At 45.4% G+C, this 14,843-nt stretch overlaps 1 protein-coding gene across 1 annotated transcript in view; it reads right to left on the minus strand.

Annotated features, from left to right (window-relative positions):
* Positions 1–9,512, minus strand: part of LOC311245306 (septin-7-like) — a 66,166-nt gene extending 56,654 nt beyond the window's left edge. Inside the window, exon 1 of the mRNA XM_084335143.1 lies at positions 9,203–9,512. Coding sequence (XP_084191269.1) covers positions 9,203–9,241 — 39 coding nt within the window. The 5' untranslated portion in view covers positions 9,242–9,512. The remainder of the gene's footprint in view (positions 1–9,202) is intronic.
* Between the last annotated feature and the right edge of the window lie 5,331 nt (positions 9,513–14,843).

The raw sequence follows: 14,843 nt of genomic DNA on the forward strand, positions 1-14,843 counted from the left end.
GAGAGGGGAAGAGGAGAGGATAAGAGGAGTGGATAGGAGAGGGGAGAGAAGGAGAGGGGAAGAGGAGAGGAGAGGAGGAGTGGATAGGAGAGGGGAGATGATAGGAGAGGAGAAGGGGATAGGAGAGGAAAGATGGGGGGAGAGGAGAGGGGGAGTGGGGAAGAGGAGGAGAGGGGAAGAGGAGAGGAAAGGAGAGGAAACGAGAGGAGAGGAGGAGGGGGAGAGAAGAGGAGAGGAGAGGGGAAGAGATGAGAAGGGGGGGAGAGAGGAGAGAAGAGAGGAAGTGAAGAGGAGAGAGAAGAGGAGAGAAGAGGAGAGGGGAAGAGAAGAGGAAATGGGAAGAGAAGAGGAAAGGAGGGGAGGAGAGGAGAAAAGGATAATGGGAAGAGGAGAGGAAGAGGAGAAGACGAGAGGGGAAGAGGAGAGAAGAGGAGAGGAGAAGAGGAGGATAGGAGAGGAAAGGAGAGGAGATGAGAGGGGAAGAGGAGAGAGGAGGAGAGGCGAGGAGAGGAGAGGAGGGGGGAGGAGCGGAGGAAGAGGAGAGGAAAGGGGAAGAGGAGAGGAGAGGAAAGGAGGGGGGAAGATGAGAGGAGATGGGAAGAGGAGAGGAGAGGGGGAGAGGAGAGAGGAGGGGGGAGAGAAGAGAGGAGAGGGGAGAGAAGAGAGGAGAGGGGAGAAAAGAGAGGAGAGGGGAAGAGGAGAGGAGGGGGAGAGAAGAGAGGAGAGGACAGGACAGGACAGAGGGGGTGGGGTCGCCTAGGACGCATGACAGTGTCATTAATTGTGTATGCGAGGTGGTCGCTCAGTGACGACGCTAACATGAGCTAGGTTAGCTAGCATGAGCTACCGGGAGATGGAAAGACTAAAGTTACTGGTGAAAATGTGATTTACGTTGGAATACTCCTTTGCCAACTTGCTGTACTTTGCTTGCAGGTCTGCAGCCATTATTGCTGGATTATGAATAGCCCCAACTTTAGCCAAGGTAACGTTATGGCTAAACCTTTAACGTTAGTTAACGCTAGCTTTCGGTTAGCTGTTCAATGCTAATAACACAACCAAGCGAACCCATCACAGCTCCCCGTCAACACCCCTCTCTCGGGAAGATGGCATTTAAGAAAGTATCTGCTGTTAAAATTACACAAACATTCGTTTTGTGACATTAACGTTATATCGTTAGTGTTACACGTTCAATAACATAAGCATAGTATTTACCCGAACTACTAGCTCAGTTCCTTCCGATGCTCATAGAGCCCTGAGAGTTGTACCCAATCCATTCTGCAATCTGTTAATAAAGTTTTCAATCAGACAAATGTATAGAAAGGCTTTGTTTTATTATTAAATATATTTTATATATATTCGTTGCAGTAAAATCATTATGTCTCATTTGGTCATCCTGTGGAGCGCTGGTCGGCGGGCAGCTAACGTATTAGCTACGGTAAGCTTGTTGTGGTTCTCGCAAGCAGATCAATGGCGGCATGCCCGGAAGTAGAAAATGAATAAACGCTTGCCGATTGGTGGTAAGAACAGCAGGAGGTGGGTGCTAGCGGTGTGACGTAATTGGCCGAATCGACTGTCAATCAAAATTGTTCTATTGCATTGGTTGAGAGCTCTGGTTGAGACAATAGTATCCAGCTGCAGGCCGCCAGACCATACTGGGAGAGGGATAGTGCTACATGGCATGGTGGAATTAATACCATAAACATATTTCTTGATGTTTCCTTTTTTTAAGTAAGTAAAGAGGCCTACAAATACAAACATACACATACAAATATACAGTAGTTTCATTAAAAAAAAAAGAAAAAAAGAAAAGAAAAAAATAATTACAAATATTATTTTTTTGCCACAAATATCGGTATCGGCCGATTGTGTTAGTTGAACAATCGGTATCGGTATCGGTGGCAAATTTTCATATCGGTGCATCCCTAGTGCATACTGCTGTCAAAACACCTGCAGTCCGTGAGAAACTGTGTCAATTTGTGTTAAGTTTCGGAAATGGATGTTTTGGTCCGACCACAGTTAAGAGCAACGAACCGTTTTCATATCTGTACCTCTATTCTTCAGCAACACACCGATCTAGGGCTGGGCGATATGGCCTAAATATGATATCACGATATTTTCTGACCTTTCGGCGATACACGATACACATCACGATGTTTTTCTTTTTTACCCCAAACAATTCATTATGAGGCTTACCAAGACAGTATTTGATTTTGCAAGCTAACATTAAAGACAAAATAAAATACCCATGCATTTAGCATTTTTATATTATATATTAGATTTAGATTATTAGATTATATATTGCATATATTTAGCAATGAGATATTATATGATTTAGATATGAAATATGATGAATTGAAAATGGGGGACCCTGATGTAAACAAGACTAAAGTCTTTCTCTGGTCTGCATCCCCTTAACAATTGTATGTATTGAGCTGTACTGTACCCATTCTGCAATATGTTAATAAAGTTTTAAATCAATCAATCAATCAATCAATCAATCAATCAATAGCATTTTAATGAAACTACTGTATATATGTATGTCTCTAAATGTTTTGATGAATTGAAAATGGAGGACCCTTATGTAAAAAAGTCGAAAGTCTTTTTCTGGTCTTCATCCTCCTGTACTGTATTGTACCCATTCTGCAACCCTTTAACAAAGTCTTCACTCATTCATTCTGACGGAAACATATAATTTTGATTGACAGTCGAGTCTGCCAATTACGTCACAGCGCTTGCACCCGCCCTGCTGTTCTTAGCACCAATCGGCAAGCTCCTAGCTTTTTACTTCCTGAATGTCCTGTGGCTGAACAACGTCAACAAGGCTACTAACGTTAGCTCCCCGCGGCCGTCGAGTAGGAGTCTGGAGACCAGTGCTAAACAGGATGACTAAATGAGGCATAATGATTTTACTACAACGAATGTTATAATAAAAGCCTTTCCATACATCTGTCTGATTGAAAACTTTATTAACAGACCGCGGAATGGGCATATCTCAGCACGGGCTGAGATATGAACGAGTAACGTGTGGACAGATTGACGCGACACAATCCTCTTGGGCAAAACATCACGATATCCACGATACGTTGAAAAAGTGTATCGTTAATGAACTGTACCCGATATTTATATAATATCGTCATATCGCCCAGCCCTACACCGATCCCATACCTAGTATCTGCGTCGGCACGAGGGAGATTTGATGGATCGGTAGAGGCTACAGGTGGTCCGATCCATTACCACGTTTTGTCATGAAGCGCTGTCCCCGTGTGTAGGGCCTGGTTGAAGAAGAAGAATGTTCTCAGCCGTCTCATCCGAATGGACTTGATTCAGCGTGCATTGTTTGAAGTCAAGCAAACGCTGTCCAACACTGACCGCTTGTGCTATTTTGAAATGTTATTTTGGCCCCTTCAGTCTTTCCCATTGAAACAGAGTAATATATATACATTCTCATAAATTATGACACTTTTATTACAATATTATTATTAGTATTTAGTATTAAATATCAGATCGGTACTCGATATCGGCCTCAGTATGGGCATAAAGGCAGGCTTGTTACTGGAAGGGTACCGGTTCAATCCCCATACTGTACCAGAAAGAAAATCAGTGTCATTGTCAGCGTGCTGGGGGGGGGGGGTGAAGGAGTAACGCTCTCCCCGCCCATAGCCCTTGAGCAAGGCGCACTTCACCCCCAACTTCACAGTGGAACAGTGTCAGACTGGGGTTGTACTGGGTGGCCGACAGTGTCAGACTGGGGCTGTACTGGGTGGCCGACAGTGTCAGACTGGGGCTGTACTGGGCAGCTCTGTACGTGTGAATGTTTCAGGGCGTGGCTGGAGAACAGTGTATGTCGTGCACACACTACAGTGAATCTACCCTGTGTCAAATTGTATAAAGAGAGAAATGCCTTTCGGTATTGTTCTGTTTATACATTGAAATTACCCTATTTCCTGAGGAATTTCCCCAGGAATGAATAAAGTTCTTATCCTATGAATACTGTCTATGTGCAATACTATATAAATCCAGGAGTAATGCTATGAGCACATACCCGCACACACACACACCCACACACACCCCCACCCCACACACACACACACACACACACACACACACACACACACACACACACACACACACACACACACACACACACAGTTTGCCAGTGACATACTACAAGTTACCATTAAGGACAGTAACCCCACTCCCCATCCCCTAGCATGGGATTGACAGAAATGCCACTTGCATTAACAACAAGCGATGGATATAATGGGTACTGGACATCCGCAGAGGCAGAGAGGGAGAGAGATGGTGAGGCATAGACATCTATTCAGAATCAATAACTTGTTCTGTATGTATGCAGTTTGTTGATTACGACCGCAGGCATAGTCGGCCTTGAAGCATTTTCCATCATTTCAATATCCCACCCATACTACTCCTACGCAGAGAGTTGGACGACGTTCCACTGCGTTCCATTGTCAAACATCTCTGCCCAAACAAGAAGCAGATTAACCGCAGATACCTTTACTCTGTAAGAGAGTTGCACAAGTTGAAAAAAAAGTGTAATAATTTAACTTCACACCGTCTGTGCAGCCTCGCTTATTCACTGTGTACACATGGTTATTCGTGAATCGTGATATACTCGTATACATCCAATTCAACATTAGAACCGCACTTTCTAACTCATTTGGTAGCGGGTGTTCCTATTTGGTAAAAGATGTTTCCTTCCAGGGCAGAGGTTAGGCAAAAAATCATAATCACAATACATTTTTGTATCCACCTTTTCTCCTCCTGATTTTTCTGTGTTTTTCTCCCATTCCAATTTAGTCGTCATGCCAATTCCCCCCTCTCCTGGTCGTTGCTCGCATGTGCCCCCCACTGGTCGGTCTAGGGAGGGTTGATAGATACCATCACATGTCCCCTCCGATACATGCGGAGTCAGCCAGCCACTTCTTTTCACCTGCCAGTGCGGACTCTCATTGGTGAGGTGTAACGTGTGGGAGGCTCACACTACCCTCACCATCTCCCTTCCTCGCTGTGCAGGCGCCCTGACTGACCTGTAGGAGTCGCTGTTTACAACTACCAGATTACCACCCACCGGCTTCCCTCCCGCTGACTCTGCCAATTGAGCCAGTATGACGGCCGGCCAAGCCGGAGGCAACGCCGACAGTCGGATTCGATACCAGTGTCTCTCGCGTAGGTGACGAGCGCTTAGTCCGCTGCGCCACCCAGCCGCCTCATAATCACGATTATTAACACTTTGTTTGCCGTTCACGTAGATATACGTTTCTGTGGAAACGTAGATCTACATTTTTGTCTCGTTTTTCCTTTTATTCACTATTGCCATTCATAATCGAGGCACCTTATGCATGCTGTACTGAATGTGTCTGAGATCGGTCAATACCGCCCATAATGCCTTGCGGCCGCTATTGCACTCCATTTGAAACTATGTGGTTTGTTTTCTCGGCCGAGCTGGGGCGTGGGGGCGGGTTATAAACACTCCAGCAAGAGAAGCGGTCATCACGGTTGCCTCGACGAGTTCATCCGCCCGCCCGTTCATGTGCAATGCTGGATAACGTGGGACAGACTACCGCAACCAGTATTTGGAATGGCGATCAGATAATTGGATTATTCTTTTTGCATTACATCAGAGACAAGGTAAAGACTATATATTACTACCAATCTTGCGTTGATACGAATATTTTTTTTGCCGCGATTACAGCCTGTGTGTGCGCCGTTGGCTGCGATAGACGCACGGCGGGCCGGTTTTCACCCGTCCCCTTTCGTGCATGCACGAGGAAACATAATACCGATAATCTAGCGTTGATTTCAGGATGATTCGATAATCAGGCGAAAAATGGCAACGTGATAAATGGATTTCACTAAAGGGCTGTTTGACGGAGTTCCCTGGGATTACACAGGATCACTCTACAACTATACTCATATTCACCACGGTATAAAACGGAAATGTATAGATGAAAAAATAATCCTTTTTTTGCACGTTGACTGGAAGAAACCCACTGACAATCGACAGCGTTATTAGATAGATCCATAGCTATAATATAAAATATATGCTTAGCTCTACAAACAAGGTGAGCGCTTACATGGGGTTAATGGGTGGCACGGCCTATACACTTCCCAGAAGAGGGCGTGGCACCCAATGTGTTAAACACGACTACTCACTGATTTGAGAACATCACATCGACGATTACTGAATTCGTTTTACGTTACTTCTCGATCAAATGCTGCCTTTCTGTCATCTTCTACAAGTTACCAAAGACTTTGCAAAATAACTGCAGAAACACACCGTGGCTCCTCCCTCTCAACAAACACCACCTGGAACTACCGCTTGGGCTTCGGGGGAGGGGAGACGCACCGCTGTGAAGGAAGGGTGCTCTGCGTTTACAACACGGCACGCAGCACATTAATAAGCCTTTTATCTCGATCATCTTGATTTCTCGATCATGGGCAGCCTAATCGTAATTTAAATGTAAACTCGACACTCGAGCTAGTGGGTGGGTTTGAGTGTGTACCTCTGTCTGTAAATGGTAAATGGCTGCATTCACATAGCAGCTTTTATCCAAAGCGCTTTACAATTTGTTCCTCACATTTTTACCCATTCACTCACAGATTCACACACCGACGGCGGAGGCGACCATGCAAGGTGCCGACCTGCACATTGGGAGCAATTAGGGGTCACACTTCGACACGCTGCCCGGGAGGAGCGGGAATCGAACCGGGAACCAGACGACTGCTCTACCTCCCGAGCACTGTCTGTGTTACATAACGCCCCCCGCCCCCCCTCAGATGTAAAGAGGCATCAAATTATTGACGACCGTCATCTTGAAGCACAGGTGTCCCGTCACGAAGGAGAGTGGGTGAAAGAGAGATGGAGAGAATGTGAGGGAGGGAGAGAGGGAGTTCTCTTTAATACATAGCCTAAACTAAATGAGAGCAAGACGGCATGCAGCACAATAATAGCTTCATCTCAATCATCTTTTCTTAATCACGGGAAGCCAAAGTCCGTCGTAATTGAAATTTGATTAGTTGCCTTAGGCGTAAATTGCATATCATGATAGATAGGATTTAGTATCAAGGTCTAAGTCTATACTGTTCAATCAAACTGATGGTCTAAGTCTATAGTAATGTTCAATCAAACTGATGATCTAAGTCTACTCTATACTGTTCAATCAAACTGATGGTCTAAGTCTATAGTAATGTTAAATCAAACTCATGATCTAAGTCTACTCTATACTGTTCAATCAAACTGATGATCTAAGTCTACTCTATACTGTTCAATCAAACTGATGATCTAAGTCTAAACTGTACCGTTCAATAAGAGTAAGGGAGCGCAGCGGAGCGGTACTCTGTATCAGACGAAACTGGAAGAAATAAAGAAAGGCTTCTGTCTCTTCATCGTTAATGAAGTTTCCTGGGCCCAGAATCCCATCAATACACTTTCTTTCGTCTCATTCAAGGACAATAATAGCAGATATTATAGCCTATACCGGCCAAGACATATTGATTTCAGGGTTCATTTCCATTTGAGAGAAGCCTAGCCTACCGAACACTCTTCATCTTGTACACTATCTTTCCACTGTTGTGCATCATGGCTGCTACCATCACAGACCACATAATAATAATTATAATAATAAGAGACAGAGGGAAGGAGGCAGAGCGTGTATGTGTGTGTAGGGGGGGTTGGGGAGAGTGTGTGTGTAGGGGGGGGTTGGGTAGTGTTGTGTGTACGAGTGTGAGTCAGCGAGTGAATGTGTGCAGTGCAATGCATAGTGTAGTTTGTGTTTATGTGTGTGTGTGTGTGTGTGTGTGTGGGCAGAAAAAGAGGGGGGTCCGGGGGGGATATGAGAAAGACCAAAACAGAGAGAGGAATGGACGAGAGGTTGTAGAGTTGTGTGACAGTGAGTGTGATGTCACAATTATGCTAATGCTTACATATACCAGTAAGTGTATTTGTGTGTGTTACACAGCAAGAGAGAGAGAGAGACAGGGAGGGCGAGAGAGAGAGAGAGAGAGAGAGAGAGAGACAGGCTAATCAGTCCATATGACTACACTCCATCCCCCTCAACCCCCAACAGAACCACTGCTGAGAATAGCTCACTGACGGACTGTGACATCATCTGCATTCCTCTCTCTCTCTCTCATTTTTCAGCCTACTCTCACCACATAATGCATTCAGCAGCATATGGGTCTTTGAATTTCATTCAAAACACACAGCATTCCTACACACTTAGATCAATAATCAACCACTGAATTAATATACACATTTTAATTGGCCTACATTCTTGTATGAATCTGGTTCCATCAGGCATGTGTGTGTGTGTGTGTGTGGGATGGGGTCGTCTGCAATCAAGAATGTAAATAAATATTGTAAGAAAATAAACGTAACTTATACATTGATTCCTTGGAGTCGGCATATTGCCTTGATATTGTTTTTGGCACACAAGCAATGTCTCTTTCTCCATCTCTCCAGGGGCACATTATTATGCATGTCCACCCCCCCCCCCCCACCCCCCCCCCCCACCCTCTCTCTCTCTCTCTCTTTCAGACCCCAGCTGACCACTTCCGTCCCCAGCTGTCATTGATTGGCACTGACTGGTAATCAACTTGATCGGTCGGTCCCTGCCGGATCCACTGATCAAGAGGCCACATCTGCCGAAGTCATGTGAAATAGTGTCCTGCTGTGCTGTGTGTTGGTCGATCGCACACTACTAGCATAATACAACAGTTCATCCCGTAGGCCTGAGACAATGCATAACTAAAACACATCTGAATCGTGTGCTGCTAACGACTATAAAACGAAAATGACAAGATAGACTAACTACTAGACGTGAACAAAGGCAGAGAGAGAGAGAGACTGCCCAGGCGAACCAGGAGGATGCTCAGAATGGGAGCAAAGGGCCTGCAGGAACAACACTGCCGTATGATCTGCTGCTTTGTTATTATTATGGCCATGATTCGGTTACAGTCAAAAGCCCCAAAACAATCATATAACTGCACTTATTCTCACATATTCTCCGTCACTGCGCAGATGGATCCCACACACACACAACGACGTCAACATGACTTGCAAAGAGGACATGTATTCATTTCGCCTGCTGCAGTAAACACCAGACTACTGTACTACTGTACTACTGCATGCAGTGAATGGACTGGTTGCTATGTTATTATTATGGTCCAGAACGACACTTACAGCGATGCCCGGAACCGCGATCTCTGGTCGCTCGATCATTGTACCGTGATGATGATGACAGCAGCCACCCTGCAGCGCAGGAACAGATCCTGGGGCATACAATAATAATGTCCCGGGAAAAACACGCACTGCTTCCAAAACGTGCGTCGCCTCTCCCCCGCCCCTCCCCAAAGCGCGAGTTACTGTGTGTAGAGAGAGGCCGATCTATCTGAACGTAAACAAACCGAAGCAGGGTGTCGCCTAGAGAGAGAGAGGTCCGAGATGAATGGATTGCTAACAGACGGGACTACCGGAGCTCACTAGGAGCGGACATGGGGAGGAAAGGCGATTGTCTCCTCCTCTGGAAGCGCGCTCCTATTGGCCAGAAGACAGATCGAGTCCCGCCTCTAGTAGTGACGTCACTGGATGCGTGTGTAAGAAGCCTGAAGCCCAAATGTTATGGTTCTGTTCCGAAACAGCAACATGCATTTTTAGATGATGGGTCATTTACCCGAAAGCCATTTGGTTTGGTTTTGTCGGATATATTTAAACGGTGATGCGGCATCGTATTGTATTTGATGTACTGTATCACAAACAGTACTGTATTTGCACATCTGGTATGTCATAAATGTATAGATGTAGCAGTACTGTCTATCTGTATGTCGTGTGTCAGCTGTGATTGGAGGATCAAGAAAAGGGGCAGGGTTTGAGATAGGTCTATTGTATGTACTGAACTGTACCCATTCTGCAATCTGTTAATAAAATCATGTTTTATTTGATTTGATTGTAAAGAGTCAATAGAGAGAGAGAGAATCATTTTCTAGGTCCAGTTGCGCCCTCTTGTGGCGAAAGAAGAGTGGTGTCACCAAGTTAATTATGCCACCATAAAGGCATGAACAATTGATTGATTGAAAATTGTATTAACAGATTGCAGAATGGGTACAGTACAGTACAGCTCAATACATACAATTGTTAAGGGGATGCAGACCAGAGAAAGACTTTCGTCTTGTTTACATCAGGGTCCCCCATTTCAATTAATCATAACATATATGACACACACGACATACAGATTGTAACTGCCCCCCGGCTTGGTGGTGAAATAAAGATGCGGTTATGTTTCATACAGGTGCTTTTATTTATTTTTTATTTTTATTTTGCATTTCAGCATAGCATCACTGTCGCCTTTCTTTGGTAGTTGTCGTTGCACCGTAGTTGTACATGTTGTGACGGTTGCATCGTTTGCTCCGTTTGCACCGTTTGCACCGTGAAAACTGTGACAGTCAAAAACACAAACATATACAATTAGTTATATTGTTCACAGTTCAATATTGTTCACAACAAAGCACCTAACGTGTTCAAACAAACATTTGAATTTAATGATATTATTGAGGGTGAACTCGTCTTCCATAATAAAAGGCATTTAAGGAAAAATAATGATAAATAGTAACGTTACTTGTTCGGCAGCAGGTGCCTTTGATTAGAACCTAATCAGTGAGTGCACCACTTTACATGTTTACCACACATAAATATAGACCTCTTCAACAACAGTAATAATAATAATAACAATAATACATTTTAGTGTTCGACGTACCTTATTCCGCTTTACCAAGGGGTGTTATTTACTGAAGTAAGGTCCTTATATTCTACATAATTCGCTGTCTGCTCCATCGTTGTCTCTGAGTTACTTCCTGCCTTGGTCACACACAGGATGCTGTGACCTTTATACTATAGGAAAGACGAGCTCTGCCCCCATGTGGACACGAAATGAAAATGCACAAGCGGCTCTGAAATATTCTTTTCTTAAATAGAAAGCTCAGTATTCTGAGCTAATAAAGAGAAGTCGATCATCTAGACCAATGTAAATTAAAGCTTACTGACAATAAAGATGATAGGCATCTTTACCCTTGGCGGTCAGTTACACAGATAGACAGTACTGCTACATCTATACATTTATGACATACCAGATTTGCAAATACAGTACTGTTTGTGATACAAAAAGTGTCCAGAAAAGAGTGTATATACATTTGACGTAGAAACTGTACATTGGAGGAGGTTGGGTAGGTGGGGTGGGGTTGGGTGGGTGGGGGGGACTGTACATTGGAGGTGGGGGGTGTTGGGTAGGGGGTGGGTGGGGGACACTGTACATTGGAATACTGACAAAGCCATACTTGGTCATTTACTGTACAACTGGGTTAGGACATTTGTAGGGGCCAGTTTCAAATTGCAGTCTCCCGTAGGTGTTCTTTGAGAGTGTTTTTGAAAGTGGGTAGTGATTCACATTCCTTTACAGCTTTGGGTAGGGCGTTCCACATTGATGTGGCATAATTGCGAAACATGTTTAGTCCCTTGTTTGAGCCGAATCTGGGTTTAACATGATTTGTGGAGCTCCCTCTGGTGTTGTGATCGTGGTATTCACTGACCTTTGGGAAGTATGTACATGGGTACCTTGGTCGTGTAGTGTATCTTGTAGACCAGGCCCATTGCAAGTTGCTCGGGAGGCGTCTACAACAAACTCCGGAGGCGTCTATACTTTTACCAACTAACCTCCAGTTCCACGTTTGCGTTCTGCGATCTGATTGGCCACTGATGTTTTGGTCATGTGACATGTGCGCCTGTTTCTGCGCCTATTTCCGCCTCGAACAGCCTGCAAACTACCTAACGCCTAGTTTATCACTGGTTAAGCTTAGGCGACTCTTTCGAAGTTGGTTAAGGTTAGAGTTTGGAATCAGGGCTGGTGTTCTATCGCCCTGCTCTAAGACAAACTGTAACCTTAACCAACTTCGAAAGAGTGCCTAAGCTTAACCAGTGATAGAAACAGACGTCACACGATTGGCGCAGATGTCACATGACCAGAAACATCAGTGGCCAATCAGATCGCAGAACACGAACGCAGAACTGGAGGTTAGTTGGTAAAAGTATTGACTCACTCGGGAGCCCGATCACTGTAGGGGTCCGTCCAGGCACCATCTCAGGAAATACACTGTGTTCTTTTATTGTCTATATATTGAGTAAATTATTAAGACTTTTTACATGATCTCCAAATATATAACACCCATGGCATTTATAATGAAACATATTGCCCCCCCAAAATACAGCCCAAGCTAGGTTTCGTTTCAAAAATTTTATTTGTGTGAAATGTGATAGCTTGTTAGCAGTTGATTAATCAAACAATATAATTAAATATGACTTTTAAAAAAATACAAAAATCACGACCATTCAGAAGACATATGAGATATGACACATTACAGCTACCTGGTTTACTAGTGAAACTCACAGTGATACGGTCTAGACACAGGGCTGGCGTGGATAGCTTATAGGGTTTTTGCTTGTTGAGCAACAAACATTGACAATTAGATTTCACTAACTTTAGGCCCAAAACTGATTTAAAAAAAATTATTATTAATGTCTATGCAGAAAGGTCTGGACAATTGACCATAATCACACGGTGGCCATTTTGCTCTTACGTTATGCTCAGGTTGGGTTCCTTTCCACCCTGTTCCCATCTACTGACAACCAAAAAATACCTCTCAACTTTAGCCAGAATCGGAATTTTCCTCACTTCAGATTTGATTTCATTCAATTCCTTATTTTCCAAGTTCCAAGATTTTCCACGTCATTCAGTAAGGGAAATTAAATCCCAGTACAGTTGTGTTTACCCTTTCACTACCACACTACAGAAGGTTAACCCTTTCACTACCACACTACTACAGACAGGGGTTAGAGGTGGGTCTGACTGGAGGTCCAGGGTAGGGGACCCGGGGGGTTAGAGGTGGGTCTGACTGGAGGTCCAGGGTAGGGGACCCGGGGGGATAGAGGTGGGTCTGACTGGAGGTCCAGGGTAGGGGACCCAGGGGGTTAGAGGTGGGTCTGACTGGAGGTCCAGGGTAGGGGACCCGGGGGGATAGAGGTGGGTCTGACTGGAGGTCCAGGGTAGGGGACCCAGGGGGTTAGAGGTGGGTCTGACTGGAGGTCCAGGGTAGGGGACCCAGGGGGTTAGAGGTGGGTCTGACTGGAGGTCCAGGGTAGGGGACCCGGGGGGTTAGAGGTGGGTCTGACTGGAGGTCCAGGGTAGGGGACCCAGGGGGTTAGAGGTGGGTCTGACTGGAGGTCCAGGGTAGGGGACCCAGGGGGTTAGAGGTGGGTCTGACTGGAGGTCCAGGGTAGGGGACCCAGGGGGTTAGAGGTGGGTCTGACTGGAGGTCCAGGGTAGGGGACTCAGGGGGTTAGAGGTGGGTCTGACTGGAGGTCCAGGGTAGGGGACCCAGGGTGTTAGAGGTGGGTCTGACTGGAGGTCCAGGGTAGGGGACCCGGGGGGTTAGAGGTGGGTCTGACTGGAGGTCCAGGGTAGGGGACCCAGGGGGTTAGAGGTGGGTCTGACTGGAGGTCCAGGGTAGGGGACCCGGGGGGTTAGAGGTGGGTCTGACTGGAGATCCAGGGTAGGGGACCCAGGGGGGTTGAGGTGGGTCTGACTGGAGGTCCAGGGTAGGGGACCCAGGGGGTTAGAGGTGGGTCTGCTTCCCCGGCTGGACCCTAGTGTCCAGGAAGCTGGTGATGTCCCTCACCCAGCGCTCTGAGGGCCTGGCACACACCTTGCGTCCCGCCACCGTAGTCAACCTGAGGACACAATAATAATAATAATAATAATAATAATAATAATAATAATAATAATAATAATAATAATAATAATAATAATAATAATAATAATAATAATAATAATAAATAAAATGTATATAGCGCCTTTCAAGAAACCCAAGGTCGCTTCACGAGGGCTAGGGAAAAGGGGCAATAGGGGAAAAGGGGGTGATGAGGGCGGGGTCAGGTAGAGGGATAATGAAACCTAAATCTAATCTAAACTAACGAGTGGGGAAAGCCTTGGTGAAAAGGGGGGGGGGGGGGGGGGGGAGTTCCAGAGGGTAGGGGACGCCTCACTAAAAGCTCTGTCACCAAAAGTCTGCAACCTGGTGCGAGGGATGGAGAGGAGACCCAGATCAGAAGATCGTAGGTTCCGGGATGGAGTGTGCTGGTGGAGGAGATCAGACAGGTATCGGGGGGCGAGGGCATGGAGGGACTCGTAGGTGAGGAGCAGGAGTTTGAAAGAGATGCGGAACTTGACTGGGAGCCAGTGGAGGTGGATGAGGGTGGAGGTGACACAGTTGTATATCAGAGTTAGAAGTCAAATGGATTCAGAATCAATTGATGTGATGATGACGGTGATGATAATGATGATGGTAGTGGTGGTGGCGGTGGTGGTGATGATGTTGATGATGATGATGATGATGGTGGTGGAGGTGATTATGAGGAAGAAGAAGACGAAGAAGAAAATTATGACAATGAAGAGGAAGGAGAAGAAGAAGAAGATTATTATAATGATGAGGATCAGAGCTGTTGGCTGACTGTGTATCTGTTGTGCTGTTCAGTGACAGTCATGTTATAGGATCAGAGCTGTTGTGCTCTTCAGCCATGTTATATGATCAGAGTAGGGATGTTCGATATTGGCTTTTTTACCGATATCCGATATACCGATATTGTCCAACTCTTAATTTCCGATACCGATATCAACCGATACCGATATATGCGGGGTTTCCCCCCCCAAAAAAACGGAATAATTTCAGGGAATTAACATTACATATCTCTTGTCGTGGAATTAAACATTATGCATACT

The sequence above is a fragment of the Notolepis coatsorum genome (genome assembly GCF_963971535.1).
Source record: "Notolepis coatsorum genome assembly, chromosome: 18".
Taxonomy (NCBI): domain Eukaryota; kingdom Metazoa; phylum Chordata; class Actinopteri; order Aulopiformes; family Paralepididae; genus Notolepis; species Notolepis coatsorum.